At 49.4% G+C, this 15,128-nt stretch overlaps 3 protein-coding genes across 5 annotated transcripts in view; 2 read left to right on the top strand and 1 right to left on the bottom strand.

Moving 5' to 3' along the window:
- Positions 1-2,816: 2,816 nt before the first annotated feature.
- On the bottom strand, positions 2,817-6,988 carry lpxn (leupaxin). 3 transcript variants are annotated; one of them, XM_062452506.1, is made up of 9 exons: positions 6,938-6,988; positions 5,990-6,093; positions 5,811-5,857; positions 5,348-5,447; positions 4,763-5,011; positions 4,355-4,522; positions 4,046-4,127; positions 3,726-3,874; positions 2,817-3,385 (listed from the first exon to the last, which is right to left on the bottom strand). In XM_062452506.1, exons 1-9 carry the CDS (start codon positions 6,948-6,950, stop codon positions 3,119-3,121), a joined length of 1,179 nt encoding a protein of 392 aa, XP_062308490.1. In that variant the 5' UTR covers positions 6,951-6,988; the 3' UTR covers positions 2,817-3,118. The 3 variants fall into 3 exon arrangements, with proteins under 3 accessions (XP_062308490.1, XP_062308489.1, XP_062308491.1); XM_062452505.1 differs by having other exon boundaries at positions 2,818-3,385; positions 5,811-5,860; XM_062452507.1 differs by lacking the exons at positions 5,348-5,447; positions 5,811-5,857; positions 5,990-6,093; positions 6,938-6,988 and adding an exon at positions 5,202-5,339 and having other exon boundaries at positions 2,818-3,385.
- A 566-nt stretch (positions 6,989-7,554) lies between these two features.
- znf692 (zinc finger protein 692) lies at positions 7,555-11,663 on the top strand. Its single transcript, XM_062452489.1, has 11 exons — positions 7,555-7,860; positions 8,110-8,309; positions 8,405-8,436; positions 8,578-9,159; positions 9,261-9,333; positions 9,429-9,536; positions 9,730-9,777; positions 10,196-10,274; positions 10,413-10,527; positions 10,833-10,932; positions 11,126-11,663. The coding sequence occupies exons 2-11, from the start codon at positions 8,125-8,127 to the stop codon at positions 11,397-11,399; spliced, it is 1,596 nt and encodes a 531-aa protein (XP_062308473.1). The 5' UTR covers positions 7,555-7,860; positions 8,110-8,124; the 3' UTR covers positions 11,400-11,663.
- Positions 11,415-15,128, top strand: part of fcho1 (FCH and mu domain containing endocytic adaptor 1) — a 27,868-nt gene continuing 24,154 nt past the window's right edge. The window contains exon 1 of the mRNA XM_062452488.1: positions 11,415-11,962. The gene's annotated coding sequence lies outside the window, so the exon portion shown is untranslated. The remainder of the gene's footprint in view (positions 11,963-15,128) is intronic.

The following is a 15,128-nucleotide window of genomic DNA, read 5'->3' as shown; positions in this document are numbered from 1 at the left end:
GCCCGGGTCAGCGGGTTATTTATGGAGCCGGGTGACGCACACCAGGGAAACCATGGATACGGTGTTTTCTGTGGTGGAAACGAGACCCTTTATTATTATTTTGGTTGGCAACATATTTGAGTGTGTCTGGTTGCTCGATTAATCACCGCCGTGTCTGACAGCAGGCGAGCTGTTTCACCACGCAATACTCTCAAACGGAGATGAATGAAGTGCAGCCTAACAGTATAACCTCTGGTGATGCCGACATGACTCCACACCCGTTTATGTTGGAGGCCGTAATTCAAGTATTTATCCGCTGTCTCCTGGTACAGAACATGTATACACGGCACGTTTACATTATTTTTGGCCGCTGTGTCTGATCTAATACAGACCGTTCCTCCATCCTAACGTCTGAAATACTGTTAAAATAGCACTTCTGATCCTTGATTTTCTGCAGTACATGCAATGCCAGACGGAAAAAGAGCTAGTGAGGAGTGTGTGTTTTGTTTTTTCACACACGATGACGTGAGAACGGTCTCAGAGCTGTATGGCATCAGAGAGGGAGCTGTTGTGGTGAACCTGTTGTGACTGTGGCGTTCCCTCAGGGGATCGACTCTGGTTCGTGAGCAGATACAGCTGTGTGTGTGTGTGTGTCTGTGTGTGTGGAGGCAGCAGGTGTGTGTGTGCCGGCTACAGGTGTGTGTGTGTGTGTGTGTGTGTGTGTGTGTGTGTGTGTGTGTGTGTGTGTGTGTGGAGGCAGCAGGTGTGTGTGTGTGTGCCGGCTACAGGTGTGTGTGTGTGTGTGTGTGTGTGGAGGCAGCAGGTGTGTGTGTGTGTCTGTGTGTGTGCCGGCTACAGGTGTGTGTATGTGTGTGTGCAGGCTACAGGTGTGTGTGTGTGTGTGTGTGCCGGCTACAGGTGTGTGTGTGTGTGTGTGTGCAGGCTACAGGTGTGTGTGTGTGTGTGTATGCCGGCTGAAGGTATGCGGCCAGTGTTGTGTGATTAGGTGACTTGTACATGAGGAGTTTGTGACAGTTATGAGTTTGGGACATTTACAGGCCCAGTTGTTGATGGGGGCTGGGTGGATAGGCTAGGGCCACTCCTGCCTGGTTGTCACCCACACTGGGACTGTGTTTGTCTGGGTAGTGGGTACGACTAGCCCCCCCCCCCCCCCTCCCCCTCTCCAGGGGTGACGCAGCGGCCACGGGCAGGTTGGGAGGAGAGTAGGGTTTCAGTGTCAACCAGGGGTAACTCTGCTCTCCCCCTCCCTCCCCCTTTCTCTCGTTTGTCTTTTTCTCTCTCTCTCTCTCTCTCTCTCTCTCTCTCTCTCTCTCTCTCTCTCTCTCTCTCTCTCTCTCTCTCTCTCTCTCTCCCTTTCCTTTCCACCCTCTCTCTGTTTCCCCTCTTTCCTTCTTGCTGACTCTCTCTCTCTGTCCCCCCCCCACAAACACGCAACCAATGCCCCGAGCCTCGGCACGCTCCCCCCTCCCACTCTCACCCCGTCTCCCCCGTCTCCCCCCGCCCACTCCCACCCCGTCCCGGGGCAGTAAATGTCACCTGAGCCCCGCTCTGCCCCTCAGTCCACAGACAGCGCTTTATTCCCCACCTTTTATAAGAACCGGCGCTCCCATTTCATCGTCCCCCCCTCCTTTTACGACGTGCCAAAGACCTTTTCCTCCCCCGTTTCGTGGACCATCGGATATCGTCCGCTGTTTTACACCGTGTAGCCCCGTGCATGTTACCTGTGCTGATCCTCATTCCAGGACTGAGTCATCGTCCTCTGAGTCGACCGCGTTATCTCGTCAACGTGAAGTTAACGAGGTTTCTGACACCACAGGCAGGATCACTGCCGGCGGGTCAGACGTGTCGGAGATATTTAGCTGGATTCTAAATTCAAGCTGCCCTCTGAAACTCTTTCAGCTTCACGGCTCTGAGAGCCCACTCGCAGGAAGCTGGACTAAACAAGGGTCTCCACTCAGAGCAGCTGATGGAGACGAGGCCAGAGCCTTGGGGGCAGAGGACAAGGGGCCCATGGCGTAGGGATACTGCACGGAGCAGGGTCAGGGCACCAGAGCAGAGACCTGCGCGGTCTAATCTGGTGGTGACAACTTGATTGATCTCCTCATCAATGCCTCCTCACACGCCTCCTCTCCCTGCCTCCAGCCACACGTGCACCAGGACGAAGGGGCTTCTTTTTATGGAGCCCCGGGGGTCTCCTGGCCGCGGGGCTTCGGTCTGGCGGACGCGTCGCTCTGCCCCGTCTGTACGGCAGGTCCGAGGCGGACAGGTTGGCTCTGAGATGTGTCTGGACCCGATCCTGCTCCAGTCAGCGGCTTCATCAATCTCCCACAGCCCCGCTTATAAAGGAGCTAGTGTGAGGTTCTCTGAACTTGCCGCGTGCCAGAGCAAGCTGTCAGGATAAAGTAACAGACCCTGCCTGGCACCATACAGACCGTGCCAGTCGATGCCAGAGCGAGCTGTCAGGATAAAGTGACAGACCCTGCCTGGCACCATACAGACAGTGCCAGTCGATGCCAGAGCGAGCTGTCAGGATAAAGTGACAGACCCTGCTTGGCACCATACAGACAGTGCCAGTCCATGCCAGAGCAAGCTGTCAATGTGTCATAGAGTGACTTCCTGATGAGTTCTGGACCCAGCCTATCCACAGCTGCAGACTACGAGCCCTGCAGCCAGCAGACTGGAGATATCTTCATGGAAACCAAGACTTCCCTTCAGGTAAAAAACATGGATGTGTGTATTCCTCATTAAAATGTTAAGATGTGATCGTGGTGTCGGAAGTTCACCCATGCCAGGTTCTAGTTCCTGTCTGAGTCATTGAACATTGCGATGGTCACATGACTGGTTTTTATTTGATCATGTGATGTATGTTGCGACATTATGCTGATGATTGTTTTTGCTGCTTGATATGTCTCATAATAAAGTTAAGCAAAGTACGTTCAATCCCATCTATTTTTGTTATATCTACCTTTCTAACATCACAAACAAAATACGATTCCCATCATGTAAATAAACACACATTCTCACAATTTCCTCACAGCAAAGGCAGACAAAAAGACAGTTGAGAGCTGGTTGACTAAGACCGATCGCGCACATTCACGATTATATTTCCCCAAACCGTTCAGACGAACAGTTTGGTGTGGCACATATTGCAGTACGGCTTCCCATCCTGCTCCTTGAACACCCCCTGGTTGAGCTGGCGGAGGCAGAACGCACAGACAAAGTGCTCGGGGTGGAACTTGTGCCCCATGGCGGAGATGCAGCGGCCCGCAATGGGCTTCTCGCACCCCCCGCACAGGGTGCCCTGGCGGGAGTGGTAGTGGAGAGAGCACAGGGGGCGCCCGTCCATCTCCAGGAAACAGCCGTCCCTAAAGGGCTGGAGGCAGTCCTGGAGGGAAGGGGGGGGGGGGAGGATGAGGGAGAAAGAGAGGCAGAGGGAAGGGAGGGGAGGGAGGGGGGGAGGGGGGGGAGAGGATGAGGGAAGGGAGGGGGAGGGAGGGGGGAGGGAGGGGGGGGGAGGATGAGGGAGAAAGAGAGGCAGAGGGAAGGGAGGGAGGGGGAGAAGAAACAGGAGAAGAAGAAGAAGAGCAGAGCCAGTTTTATTGAGACTTCAACAGTGGCACAGTAGCTGCTGAGAGCGTTTAGGAACGAACATACACAGTATATATAGTGAAGGTGTTTGTGGATGGAAGCTCAGATCGTTGTGTGACGCGGGGAGAAAGACTCACAGCACAGACAAAGCAGTCTGGGTGCCAAGTGCCGTTGGCAGCAGTCAGGTAGTTATCCCTCACTGGCTTCCCACAACCTGAGCACTTAGGGGAAAAGAGATCGTAGAAATCTTTGTTGCAGTACGGTTTCCCATCTTTCTCCTGGTAGCCTTGTAGACACACACAGTAGACACACACGTACACAGACACAGTCGTACATGGACACACACACACACACACAGACACAGACTATAGTCAGTGCGGTCTTGCACGTCACGTCCTCAGACAGTGGTGTTTATGATGCGTTTAGACCTTCAGTCCACCGGGGGTCAGCATCTCACCTTCTGGACCAAACACGTCTCCACAGTGGGCACAGAAGAAGTGCTCGGGGTGCCAGGAACAGTCCATGGCAGTCAGGATGTTCTGATCACAGAGTGGCAAAGACCAGAATCGGGCAGTAAAAAATGTCAGCTAACAGCAAAGCATGTCAGCTAACAGCAAATACTGTACATCATAAATACTTATATTAATATAGTGTACATTGATATGTGGATCGGATGGTTGGTAGATAGATTCATTGATGTATTCGGTTGATCCATACGGGGTTGTGATCCGTACAGTACCCACTGCGCACCATCCTTGTGAAGTACCTGCAGAATGGGCCCCTTGCAGTAGGCACAGCGAGGGGAGAAGAGTTGATGGTAGTCGTGTTCGCAGTAGGCCTTGCCGTCCCTCTCAAAGAAGCCAGACAGCTCCGTCTTACACACTACGCACACAAAGTGCTCTGGGTGCCACGCCTCTCCCAGCGCCGAGATCATCTGAGGAGGACATGTGTCAGAAGGGATACAGGAAGTTCACTGGTTTCACTGTGTTGTTTTCAATGTGAGATTGGCTCTGGGTTGCGGTAAGGGCAACGAGGCGAGTAGGGGTGAAGTGCCTTGCCCAAGGACACAACGTCATTTAGCGCGGCCGGGAATTGAACCGGCAACCATCTGATTAATAGCCCGATTCCCTAACCGCTCAGCCGTCTGACCCCCGTGTTCAGTCGGGAGGTTCACCTTTCCCACAATGCTCTTGCCACAGGAGGCACAGTGACCCTTGGCGGTCGTGTGGACGCCCATCTTCTCCATGTCCGAGTTCAGGTCCCCCAGGAGGTTATCGATGGCGTCTACCTTTCTGCCTGGAGACGTTGTGGTCAGACTGGAGCTCTTCTCATCCCCTCCTCCATCTTTCCCTTGGTCGGTCTTTTTCACGCTCTTTTTTTGGGTGAGCGGGGGCGGAGTCTCTGGACAGTTGCTTCCTGAAAGCTAGAAAGGATGAAGACAACTAGTTTTTGAGCCTGTTTTTATAGACATGCCACCACTTTGAATACGAGTGCATTCATTTGACTTGCTTGTACTGCCCTCTGCTGTTTGATGGAATTATGTTCTTTAAAAACCCCTACAGTGTTATTTATAATGTAATAATATTGATGTGTTCAATCACACCGACTCTCACGTGCGAAGTCCTTCTTTCATAAACCCCGCCTGAGCCAGCTCGACAACCGACAAAGCCAGCGAGTGGACGGCGAGGGTGGACCGCGAGGGTGGACGGCAAGGGTGGTCGCCGGCGAGGAGTGAGTTGAATCAACATGACACACTCACCTCCTGACCAAGGCCCAGGAGGTCCTGCATGATGGAGTCCAGCTCCCTGGTAGCCGAGGCTGGGCTCAGAGGGCAGGCCTCCACCGGAGCTGGCAGCTTGCTGGGGCAGACAGAGAGACGGAGGGGGGGGGGGGAGAGGAGGGTCACAGGAGAGGCCAGGACCCAACTGGGAACCAGTAGCTGCCATCTGAGTGGGGTGTATGTGGTGGGGGTCTGGTAGTGAATGGTTATGTGTGGTAGTGTGAGGTAGTGGTTGAGTGTGGTAGTGAATGGTAGAGTGGTAGTGGGAGGTAGTGAATGGTAGAGTGTGATAGTGTGGGAGGTAGTGAATGGTTGAGTGTGATAGTGGGAGGTAGTGAATGGTAGAGTGTGATAGTGTGGGAGGTAGTGAATGGTAGAGTGTGATAGTGTGGGAGGTAAAGAAAATGTCTCAGAGAAACAGACCTTTCTGCTACTGTCTCACCTGTACACATTAGTGCTGCCTGACCCCTTTCCTCTCAGTGAAATCATCTGCTGAATGAATACATTACAGAGACTGATGTCAGTTCCAGTTAGTACTTCACAGCAGGCAACAACTGGTTATAAACACAATGGTTCAAGGCCCACAATTCCCTGGTAAATGTCCAAAATGTATTTCAACACCTGGTCATAACTGTGGGCGGCTGTGTCATCACTTCCTGTCCTGCTGGTCTGCAGGCCTGTTTCATATCCGGTTGGATTTAGGACCAGCTCCTCCAACAGAAGATCTGTCGCACGATTAAAAAAAAATATATAGAGTCAGATGGCTGAGCAGTTAGGGAATCGGGCTGCTAATAAGAAGGTTGACGGTTCGATTCTCGGCTGTTCGAAATGACGTTGTGTCCTTGGGCAAGGCACTTCACCCTACTTGCCTCCGGGGAATGTCCCTGTACTTACTGTAATTCGCTCTGGATAAGAGCGTCTGCTAAATGACTAAATGTATATTTATATATCAGCACTTCAAGGTACCCTATTGCATAAAGTGTGTTGCAGTTGTTGCAGATGATTTGTTCCTGTTTCCTCAGGAAGTGGTTGCAAAGGTTAGGCTACTAACAAGATCACAGAAGTGAAACCAAATTTGCCTGAATCTTTACTTTTTGACTCTTACAATTAAAAATGGTCTTCCCAGTGAATGTTAAGGCAACAGTTATGGGTGGGGATTTTTATTATTATATATATTGCAATCATTTATTATTATATTATTATAGAGGTTATCTTCTATGCTGTTGAGCATCCCAATTCGTCTAACATTGAAGTTGATGAAATAGTGAAATAGTGAAGCTGTGAATATTAATAATGAAAACAATCACAAGTCTTTCAACATCTGTATCCTAGTGTGAGCTTTAACTTAAATATAGTTCAAATTAGATATTTTGGAGACATAGCTCAATAATGTCAAGTCAGTCAACCTCCACATAAACTCTACAAGTTTACAGAGCACAATTTCATGGCTGAGCTATCTCACTTTTGTGTTCATCAACTTAATTCTGAAACACATTGTCATCGGGTTTTCTACAAGTTATATATTTAGGCTACCATACATTACAATAACTGAGCGTATGAAACACTTACCAAGCTCATCCATGCTTGCTTTGTCTGAGGATATGAGTCTATGATGGACTACGTGATTGTTAGGGAGTGCATGCATGTGCGCGCGTGTGACAGTGCCTTCCGCAGTAATCTCTTCATTTTTTTTAGATAGGCTACTGGCAGTAAAGTTTTTTCTTGAGTAGGCCTATGTATTACCATCCTCATGGGCCTTATGACTGCTGGTGCTGCTCGGTCCAATCTTTCTTATTCATAAATGTTTAAGAGTAGTCCCTCAATTCATGAGTTAATCATTGCCGTTTATAAGTACATTTACGTTCATTCTCTTCATTCTATTAATAGCCTAAATGTGGTTGTTGTACACTGTATGTGACGTGTGTACACAGATAACTAGGCCTGTACACCAGGCAGATGATAGCCTACGGTTTACAATTAAAATTAGAACAAAGGCTATAATTTGTGAGATTACAGCAGGCTACCCAACGAAATTATGATGGCAGTTGAACAAACTGCTCATTCTTAATAACAGAGTGAAGTTGCCTAATATGGAACATACACACGTTTTTAGACCAGCTCAGCCCGGAGGGGCGGAGTTTTCTGCTTTTGAATGGTTCTAATTCGTCCCACGGAAGGAAGAAAGATCCGCCTACTCGGGCCATTCAGTGTTCCAAAACATTAACACGGGTTGTTTGCTTTCCGTTTAATTCGTTTTTTTGTTTAGCTTTAAAGCGACTGTGCGGTATTATAGGCTTCTTTAAAATCGCAATACGGTAGTCTACCATGTTATTGTAATCCGAAAATCACACAAAACAGCATTGTTCCAGTTTACCAGAAATTATGTCGGGAGAGATCTTAAAACGGCAACACAAGATGGAGAGTGGGCCCCTCTAAAATCCAATGCACCGCTGCCAAGCTAACCTTTCTGATCGATATAGTTGTTGTCCAAGGTAAGGCGCAAGAACGTGTGTTATGGTTTAACGTCAATACCTGTTACTGACAGGAACGTTCGTCGTGGCATCAGTTATTTATAGCCTTGCCAGTTGGAAATAGAACCTAGCTACTGTATAACCTATTAGGAAAACATCTTATGACACTTGATTACATTTTCTATTAAGTTATGATTTGTTTTTAATTTGTGTTTTTGAAGAATCGGTAATTTGTGATTTAACCCATTGTTGCTTGACAATGACGGACAGAAAAAGAGGCCAGATATGGCGACCGACCCGTCGGCAACTTCTCCCCGGGTAGAGCAGCGTCGCCAGCGGAGGAGAGAGCTGGATGCCAGGAGGAGTAAATGTCGGGTGCGTCTGGGGTCTAGCCAGCAGAGTTGGGGTCAACTGAAAGACAGTCTCGGCTTCTCTCTACACTCCCAGTTGGCGCGTCATCTACTGGATAGGTTTGACCTCAAACGCTACTCTTTCCCTGCAAAATAAAATACAGTTTATGGTAAACTTGCTACACATTCATGTGTGTGTTTCTCCCTTTTCTCAGCTATGTTTCCAACGTGTGCTCCAGTTGCTCAGGTAATGGATTGACTGATGACACTTTGTCGGAGACAAGTCATATTTTTCTTTCTTGCATGAAAACATGCATAATATGTCTCCTCGTGTACAGGCTATGGTTTGCTTGCAAAGATAAACAAACCGTGTACTTTTTCCATCTAGGTGGTGCAAAGGAGAACGCAGTTGTGACCTCAAACGAGTCATTGCACGCTCTCATCCTGCTGGTTCACCATCATGGGCAGCATTGCCCCTTCCCTCCCTCCCCACAGCCAGGCCCTGCTGAGCAGGGTGAACCACCTGGACCCCAGGACCCGGCGCAGGAACGAGCGCCCAGAGGAAGGCGTGGCAGGAAACGTGTAAAGCCTGGTACGGTCGGGACAGACTCCGCCCCCCCCAGAGGGTCGTGGGACCAGGAGACGGAACCATCACCTTATGTGTCGGAGGCAGAGCTGTGTTTGGGCTACGTCTGTGAAAAGGGTCATCTGCTCTCGTGGGGTCCCCGGCAGGGGGGACGTGGAGCGGGTTGCAGCCCAGACTCTGGGCCTGGGGGTGACGTGACAAGCCCCATCCCCTCAGCTCCGAGCGGGCCTGGAAGGCGTCGGGGGAGAGGGCTGAGGGCGATGGCTCCCAACCAGGGTGCAGGTCGGGGTGTGAGGCCCAGAGGGAGAGTTCACGCTGGGGCTGTGGAGACACAGGAGCTGGTCGACCAAACCACCACCGACTCGAGTGACGGGAACTTGACAGGTGTTGTATCGAACGTGCTGTACACCTGCTTACCTGACATCTTGAGTTATCAGGGTTGATATTGGATGGTGGGTCGCTCAACTTTGCTCTCACACATCCAGGAAATGAACAGCAGGGTGAGGAGGAGGATCCAGGAAGTGACTCCCCGGGGATTGAGATGTCATTGGATGATTGGTAAAGTAGTCAATGTGTCATAAGACTTCCTTGTGTGTCCTGGAGTTTCGAATCAAAGCAAATCCAGACTCTTGTTAACCGAATCCTTTATTCAGGCAGGAAAATGACTGCGAGAAGGGAGATGCTAGGCAACCGGAGAGGGAAAACTACAACTGCGAGAATGAAAACATCCCCGAAGCTATCGCGGGGAATTCGCCGAAAAGGTCTCGTTTTGCCAATAAAATAAAACAGGTTTTCCTGACTGAGAGCCTTCGTTTTGGTGTGTTACCAGAGATGGTCTGTAGAGGGAAACAGAGGAAAGCAATTGCGTTTTAGATGGGCTGCTGAATCAAGGATAGGTGACTGGCTGTTCGAGCTTTTGAAGTCCATGTACAATGATTTCTCTAATGCTTTCAGATCCATGCAGACGGATGATGTCACTCTGACTGTATGCAGAAAGAAAAGGTCTGCCTTCCCTCACTTTACTGTGCGTCGCTATGGATACAAGCGTCCGCTAAATGAAAACATTCTCACATCGCTTTTTTTTCTTGTACTCGCTGTGAATTATATTATTGTTGCTTGCTTTCCTACATGTACACTCTTTCACTTTTGAGGTTCATGTTGTTTTATTGTAACTTGTTTAACTACATGCTCTTGTGTGTCTTCCCATTGGCACTTATTTGAATACTTATGGATGCTTCATGTTTTGGCTGCCCAGAATGTTTTGGGGGCTATCTCGTTGCTTATGATCATTGACCTATGCACTTTTGTAAAGCGCTCTCTTGGAAGTCGCTTTGGATAAAAGCATCTGCTAAATGAATAAATGTAAAATGTGAAACGTTTTTTTGCTAATTCAATGCACCTACCCATCCTCTCCTTACAGAAAAGCAGCCCCCAAAGCCATGCTGCCTTGTGAGTTTGAGGGTTGCGGTCAAATCTTCTCCACTGTTCAGTATCTGAACGTAAGCACGGCCAGGAGCACAACACGGTTTCATCTGCACAGAAGCTTCTAGCCTACTTACAAAGTCCACCGCACAGGACATGAAAACATTTGGGTTCTTGTTGTACTATGCCCTCACGTTCTCTCGTCTGTCTCCCAGTACCACGTGAAGTACAAACACCTACATCAGAGGAGCTTCCTCTGCCCCCAGCCCTCGTGCGGGAAGTCCTTCAACTTCAAAAAGCACCTGAAGGAACATGAGAAACTGCACAGCAGTGAGTCTCCTGCACTGGGGGGGGGGGGGGGTAGCTTAGTGGTTAGAGGGTTAGGGTCTCTGCAGATAAGAAGGTTGCAGGTTTAAATCCACCCCTTGGCTGCATGTAGGGTGTTTGGGATTAAAAGCGTCTGCTAAGGCCTTCCTTCTGTACTGTTGAATGGTCCATAAAACACGTAAATCACAATGCATAACCTTTCAAGAGCCTCTGATAGTGCGTGTATCACCAGCGTAGATCGCGGGAGCTTCTATATATTAGCATATCAGTGTTGGTCATGTGATAATCGTGTTTTCTTGTCTCTGGAGATCAAAGGGACTTCATCTGTGATCGTTGCGGCGGAGCGTTCCGGAACAACAGCCAACTGCTGATCCACTACCGAACACACACCGGGGAGAAGCCCCTCCAGTGAGCCCTCTTCATCCTCCCACACACTCTCCACGCTCCTCTTCATCACGCTCAGGCGCGTCTGCGAATGTCCTCCATCTTTTTCCTCTCCCCTGCCTCCACTTCAGCTCTCCCTCTATCCCCCCCTTTCTCTCCCGTTCCTCCCTCTCATACCGTCCTCACCCCCCCTCTCTCTTTCTCTCCCCGCCCCCAGGTGTGAGGTGTGCGGCTTCGCCTGCAACCAGAAGGCCTCTCTCAACTGGCACATGCGGAAGCACAACATCGAGAGCAGCTACCAGTTCCCCTGTCAGTTCTGCGGCCGGCGCTTTGAGAAGAGATACAATCTGAGCACCCATCACCGCCGGAGTCATCCAGAACAGGTTCTGGATCACGCCAACACCCTCGCCAACACCACTACCCCCGAGGAACCACCGCCAAACCCTGGCCCCAGTGACAAACTGGTCAAATCAGAACTGACTCTACCGTAATATGGAAACTGCTCTGGAATTATTGTATTGAGGAAAAGATAAACTGGGGAGAGTTAGGCGTTTTTGAGAGACTGTGTGTTTTTGGCTCTGATGCTGACTTGCCTTGAATGATTCATCTTTTACAGGGATTATGGATTCAGTGTATGCTTTGCATTTCCCTTCGTCATAAAAGCAATGACAACTAGTTTATCACAGAATGGCCATGATGTATTATATCTTTTAAAAATACGTTAAGATTTTTTCATTTCAAATATGTTTATAATACGATTTCTAGTGGGCGTTATCACTATAATTTTTACATCCAATGAGCAAACAATACACTCTCAGAAACCCGCCTCCTTGTGGTTGCCATGCCTACAATATAGTTCTCCCTCAGTAGTGATTGACGTTAGATTCAGTCAATGAGGTCAGTGGTAGGCGGGAGTTTGTTATCGTACTGAACTGCCTGGCGAATTTCTCGCTACTATTAAATCTCCCTGGGTACACGCTTCGTTTGGACCTAGGCAGGTGAATGATTTGGAATGGATAATGTACTATAAAGGTTATCAGGAATCCACGAACAGGTAATAATTTGTTTTTAAGTCTACCATGATCTATAAAATGAATGTGGACCAAAATTAGCGCGAGGAACTGCACAAAAAGCCTACTTCGGCAGCCTGACAGTCACAGACAATGTAATTCAAACGTGCAGATGTAGCGTCATCCACAGAACGAAGTACGAAAACTCATTTTATTTGGCATAGGAGATTATATAACATGGGAGTTATATTTGGTCATGATAGACTTGTCTGTTGTATGTTGGTTGGGTTATACGTGGAGCTGTATTTTAATTATTAAGCTGTTGGTATTTCAATAGGACAACCGCTTTCTCGGTCAAATAAACGTCACTACCTCGTTATCAAAGTTTTTCTTAGCATGTCTCTAGCGGCTGCATGAGGTCGCCCCGGAGTTTTTGCAATTACAGCCTCCGTTTAGTTTCACGTCTTCATCCATCAATTTACTGGCTGCCTAGACAACTTTGTCTGTAAACAGCCATTAGACACTGAATGGCAGTTTTCTTAGCCAGACTGATGAGAACTTCGTTCAGAGTTTGGTCTGAGCTCAAATGAAGACGTCATCACGTCTGTAAGACACCATGCATGGTTCAGTCTCCATAATATTTGTGGTGGCTTTAGTGAGCCTTTCAAAATGACAGTTCATCCCCCTCGTGTCAAAACAACCGTTATTATTATCTCACAGTTGTTAAAAGTGCAGGTGTTGTAGGCATGCTTGACTGACTCATCGAGATGCATAACACAAGACTAACTCGGTGTTCAGTAGGCTCATTTGCTTGATTGCTGTTCAGGCTTAAACATCAGGGAAAGGAAGTTTTGTAGTTTCACTTCTGATAATGAAACCATTTGAAAGGTTTGAGAACTTAGAGGATCATATACTGTAAAACAAATAATACAATGTTTACAGCCTATGGTCAGGATGTGGAAGGAACACTTTGATGGAAGTTTGTTTTTATAAGATTGAGAAACAAAAACATCCGACTTGTGTGGCAACTTTGGTCTCCTCTGTATCCACCAGTGTTTAACCACATTTGCCTAGATTCCACCACAGTAACGAAACTCCTATCGTGTATTAGCTGAAGAGGACTGACAAGCATCCATATTTCTCAACAGACGGTCGGCATTTTAGGCCAATTCAGTGGCGTTAAGCAGCAACAACAGGCCCATTATGTGCTCTTCCTATCCGAAGCAGGAGGGGTTAGAGCCTTTCTGGAGGGGTGTGTGGAAGGGGAGCAGCTTGCCGCTGTTCCCCAGCATGATGCCCTCCCAGCGGGGTAGGAATGCCGAAGGGCAGGCAGGCAGGCCATTAAAGCTGGAGGTCTTATCGAGCTGAGCAGTGGAGGATTTCCCCCCTACTCCTGCGTTTACTGAGCCATGATGCCCATGCGCTGCCAACCACAGGTGCCGTTAGCTCACCTCTCGCCGCGCCACACAGCACAGCGCTCAGAACCCAGCCTAGCACGCGGCACGTTATGGCATTTAACCTAGCACCCAACATGGCACAACACACAGCCCAGAGCACGCCATACACCACACAAGCTAGCACCCAGCACCGCACAGTACAGAGCAAGCAACACGACACAACAAACGGTACACCACAAGCCACACAGCAATGTCCACTGTCCTCAGAGCGCCTGGGAGTGTGGCGCGAGCGAGGATCAGAACGAGAGCGCGACTTTGCATTTAGATTTGAATGGACTCTGTGTCGTGGGTCTGTCATAGCATGATCAGGAGGACCACACACACTCACATACGCTCACACACACACTCACACACAACTCATTTTGTCACTGAAAAATATCCCCTACTTGACCCATATGCAGCCTTGATATTCTGCCCTTTCGCTCCCTTTCCAGCTCTCTCCTCCCAGCCCGTCCCTCTATGCCCTCCCAGCCCTCCCAGCTCTGTGCTGGGGGTGTAAATTATGGATTGCCCCCTGAAATGTAGGCTAGGGTGCCCCTGGCTCCTCTCTCCCCAATGCCAAGCAGGGTATAGCCAGCAGAGGCGAGGCAAGGCCTGGGGCTGAGCATAGGGTCCATAGCAGATGGAGCCTTCTTCCAGAGTCCTTCATGGGCCAGGCTGAAGGAGCTGGCCAGGCCTGGATCTATTTCTGGGTTACTAGTTCACTGCATGCTGTGGCCACTAGGCATGAGTGATATGGAGAGTTGGATGGTGTTGTAGGATTGCCCCGGCCAGCGGAGATCCCAGCCCAGGTTGTTTACTACTGCTATGTGGGTGGCTGCCAAGACTGGAGTCTCCAGGAGTCCTGTACGTAATAGCTTTTACAATGTTGTTTTGTTGTGATATAAACAAAGGGAAAGCTGTGTGTGTGAGTTTAAGTGTCCTTCATCCACAAAGCACGTGGCGATGTAAAAAAAAAAAAACAATGCAGAAAGACAGTTACACAAGTCCTTTTCATAACATTTCATCACAATTCACTACTACGTGGTCTAGCCTAGAAGGCAGTGACACTGGTCCTCTATATTGCTCGTGTGTGCGGGCGCGTGTTGTGAATGCCTCCATCGCGCACAAGCACCCGTGTTTCGAGTAGACAAACGGGCAATGCCTGTTGTCATGCCTGTCGTCATACCTGTCGTCATGCCTGCTCTCACAGCTGGCCTTGGGGCCTGGAAGAGCGATGGCTGCCCGGCCCACTGGCCTAGACGGTGCTGGACTCTGCTGTACGCTGCGCAGACAAAAGCCCATATTGAGGCCAGGACAAAGGGGGAGCGGGCAGGGCGGGCTGGTGCTGCTGCGCAGCCAGGCTAGCATCACCTAGACTGGAGGCCATGTTATGCTGCAGTCGTGCAGGGTGTAGCTGGTAACAGTAGGGCTGGTTATGGGTGTAGCTGGTCACAGTAGGGCTGGTTATGGGTGTAGCTGGTCACAGTAGGGCTGGTTATGGGTGTAGCTGGTAACAGTAGGGTTGGTTATGGGTGTAGCTGGTCACAGTAGGGCTGGTTATGGGTGTAGCTGGTAACAGTAGGGCTGGTTATGGGTGTAGCTGGTCACAGTAGGGCTGGTTATGGGTGTAGCTGGTCACAGTAGGGTTGTTCATGGGTGTAGCTGGTCACTGTAGGGTTGGTTATGGGTGTAGCTGGTCACTGTAGGGCTGGTTATGGGTGTAGCTGGTCACAGTAGGGTTGTTCATGGGTGTAGCTGGTCACTGTAGGGT

The sequence above is a fragment of the Osmerus eperlanus genome, chromosome 26, assembly GCF_963692335.1.
Source record: "Osmerus eperlanus chromosome 26, fOsmEpe2.1, whole genome shotgun sequence".
Taxonomy (NCBI): Eukaryota; Metazoa; Chordata; class Actinopteri; order Osmeriformes; family Osmeridae; genus Osmerus; species Osmerus eperlanus.
This window is presented reverse-complemented; position numbering and strand designations above follow the sequence as displayed.

Excerpts from the sequence above, each read along its gene's own strand:
- lpxn (XM_062452505.1), bottom strand. Across the intron at positions 5,861-5,989 it reads CCGCCCACAGTTATGACCAG|CAGATGATTTCACTGAGAGG; the intron begins GTGTTGAAATAC and ends GTATTCATTCAG. Across the intron at positions 4,523-4,762 it reads GCAAGAGCATTGTGGGAAAG|ATGATCTCGGCGCTGGGAGA; the intron begins GTGAACCTCCCG and ends TGTCCTCCTCAG.
- znf692 (XM_062452489.1), top strand. The coding sequence starts at position 8,125 with ATGGCGACCGACCCGTCGGCAACTTCTCCCCGGGTAGAGCAGCGTCGC. Across the intron at positions 8,437-8,577 it reads CGTGTGCTCCAGTTGCTCAG|GTGGTGCAAAGGAGAACGCA; the intron begins GTAATGGATTGA and ends TTTTCCATCTAG. Across the intron at positions 9,334-9,428 it reads GAGATGTCATTGGATGATTG|GCAGGAAAATGACTGCGAGA; the intron begins GTAAAGTAGTCA and ends TCCTTTATTCAG.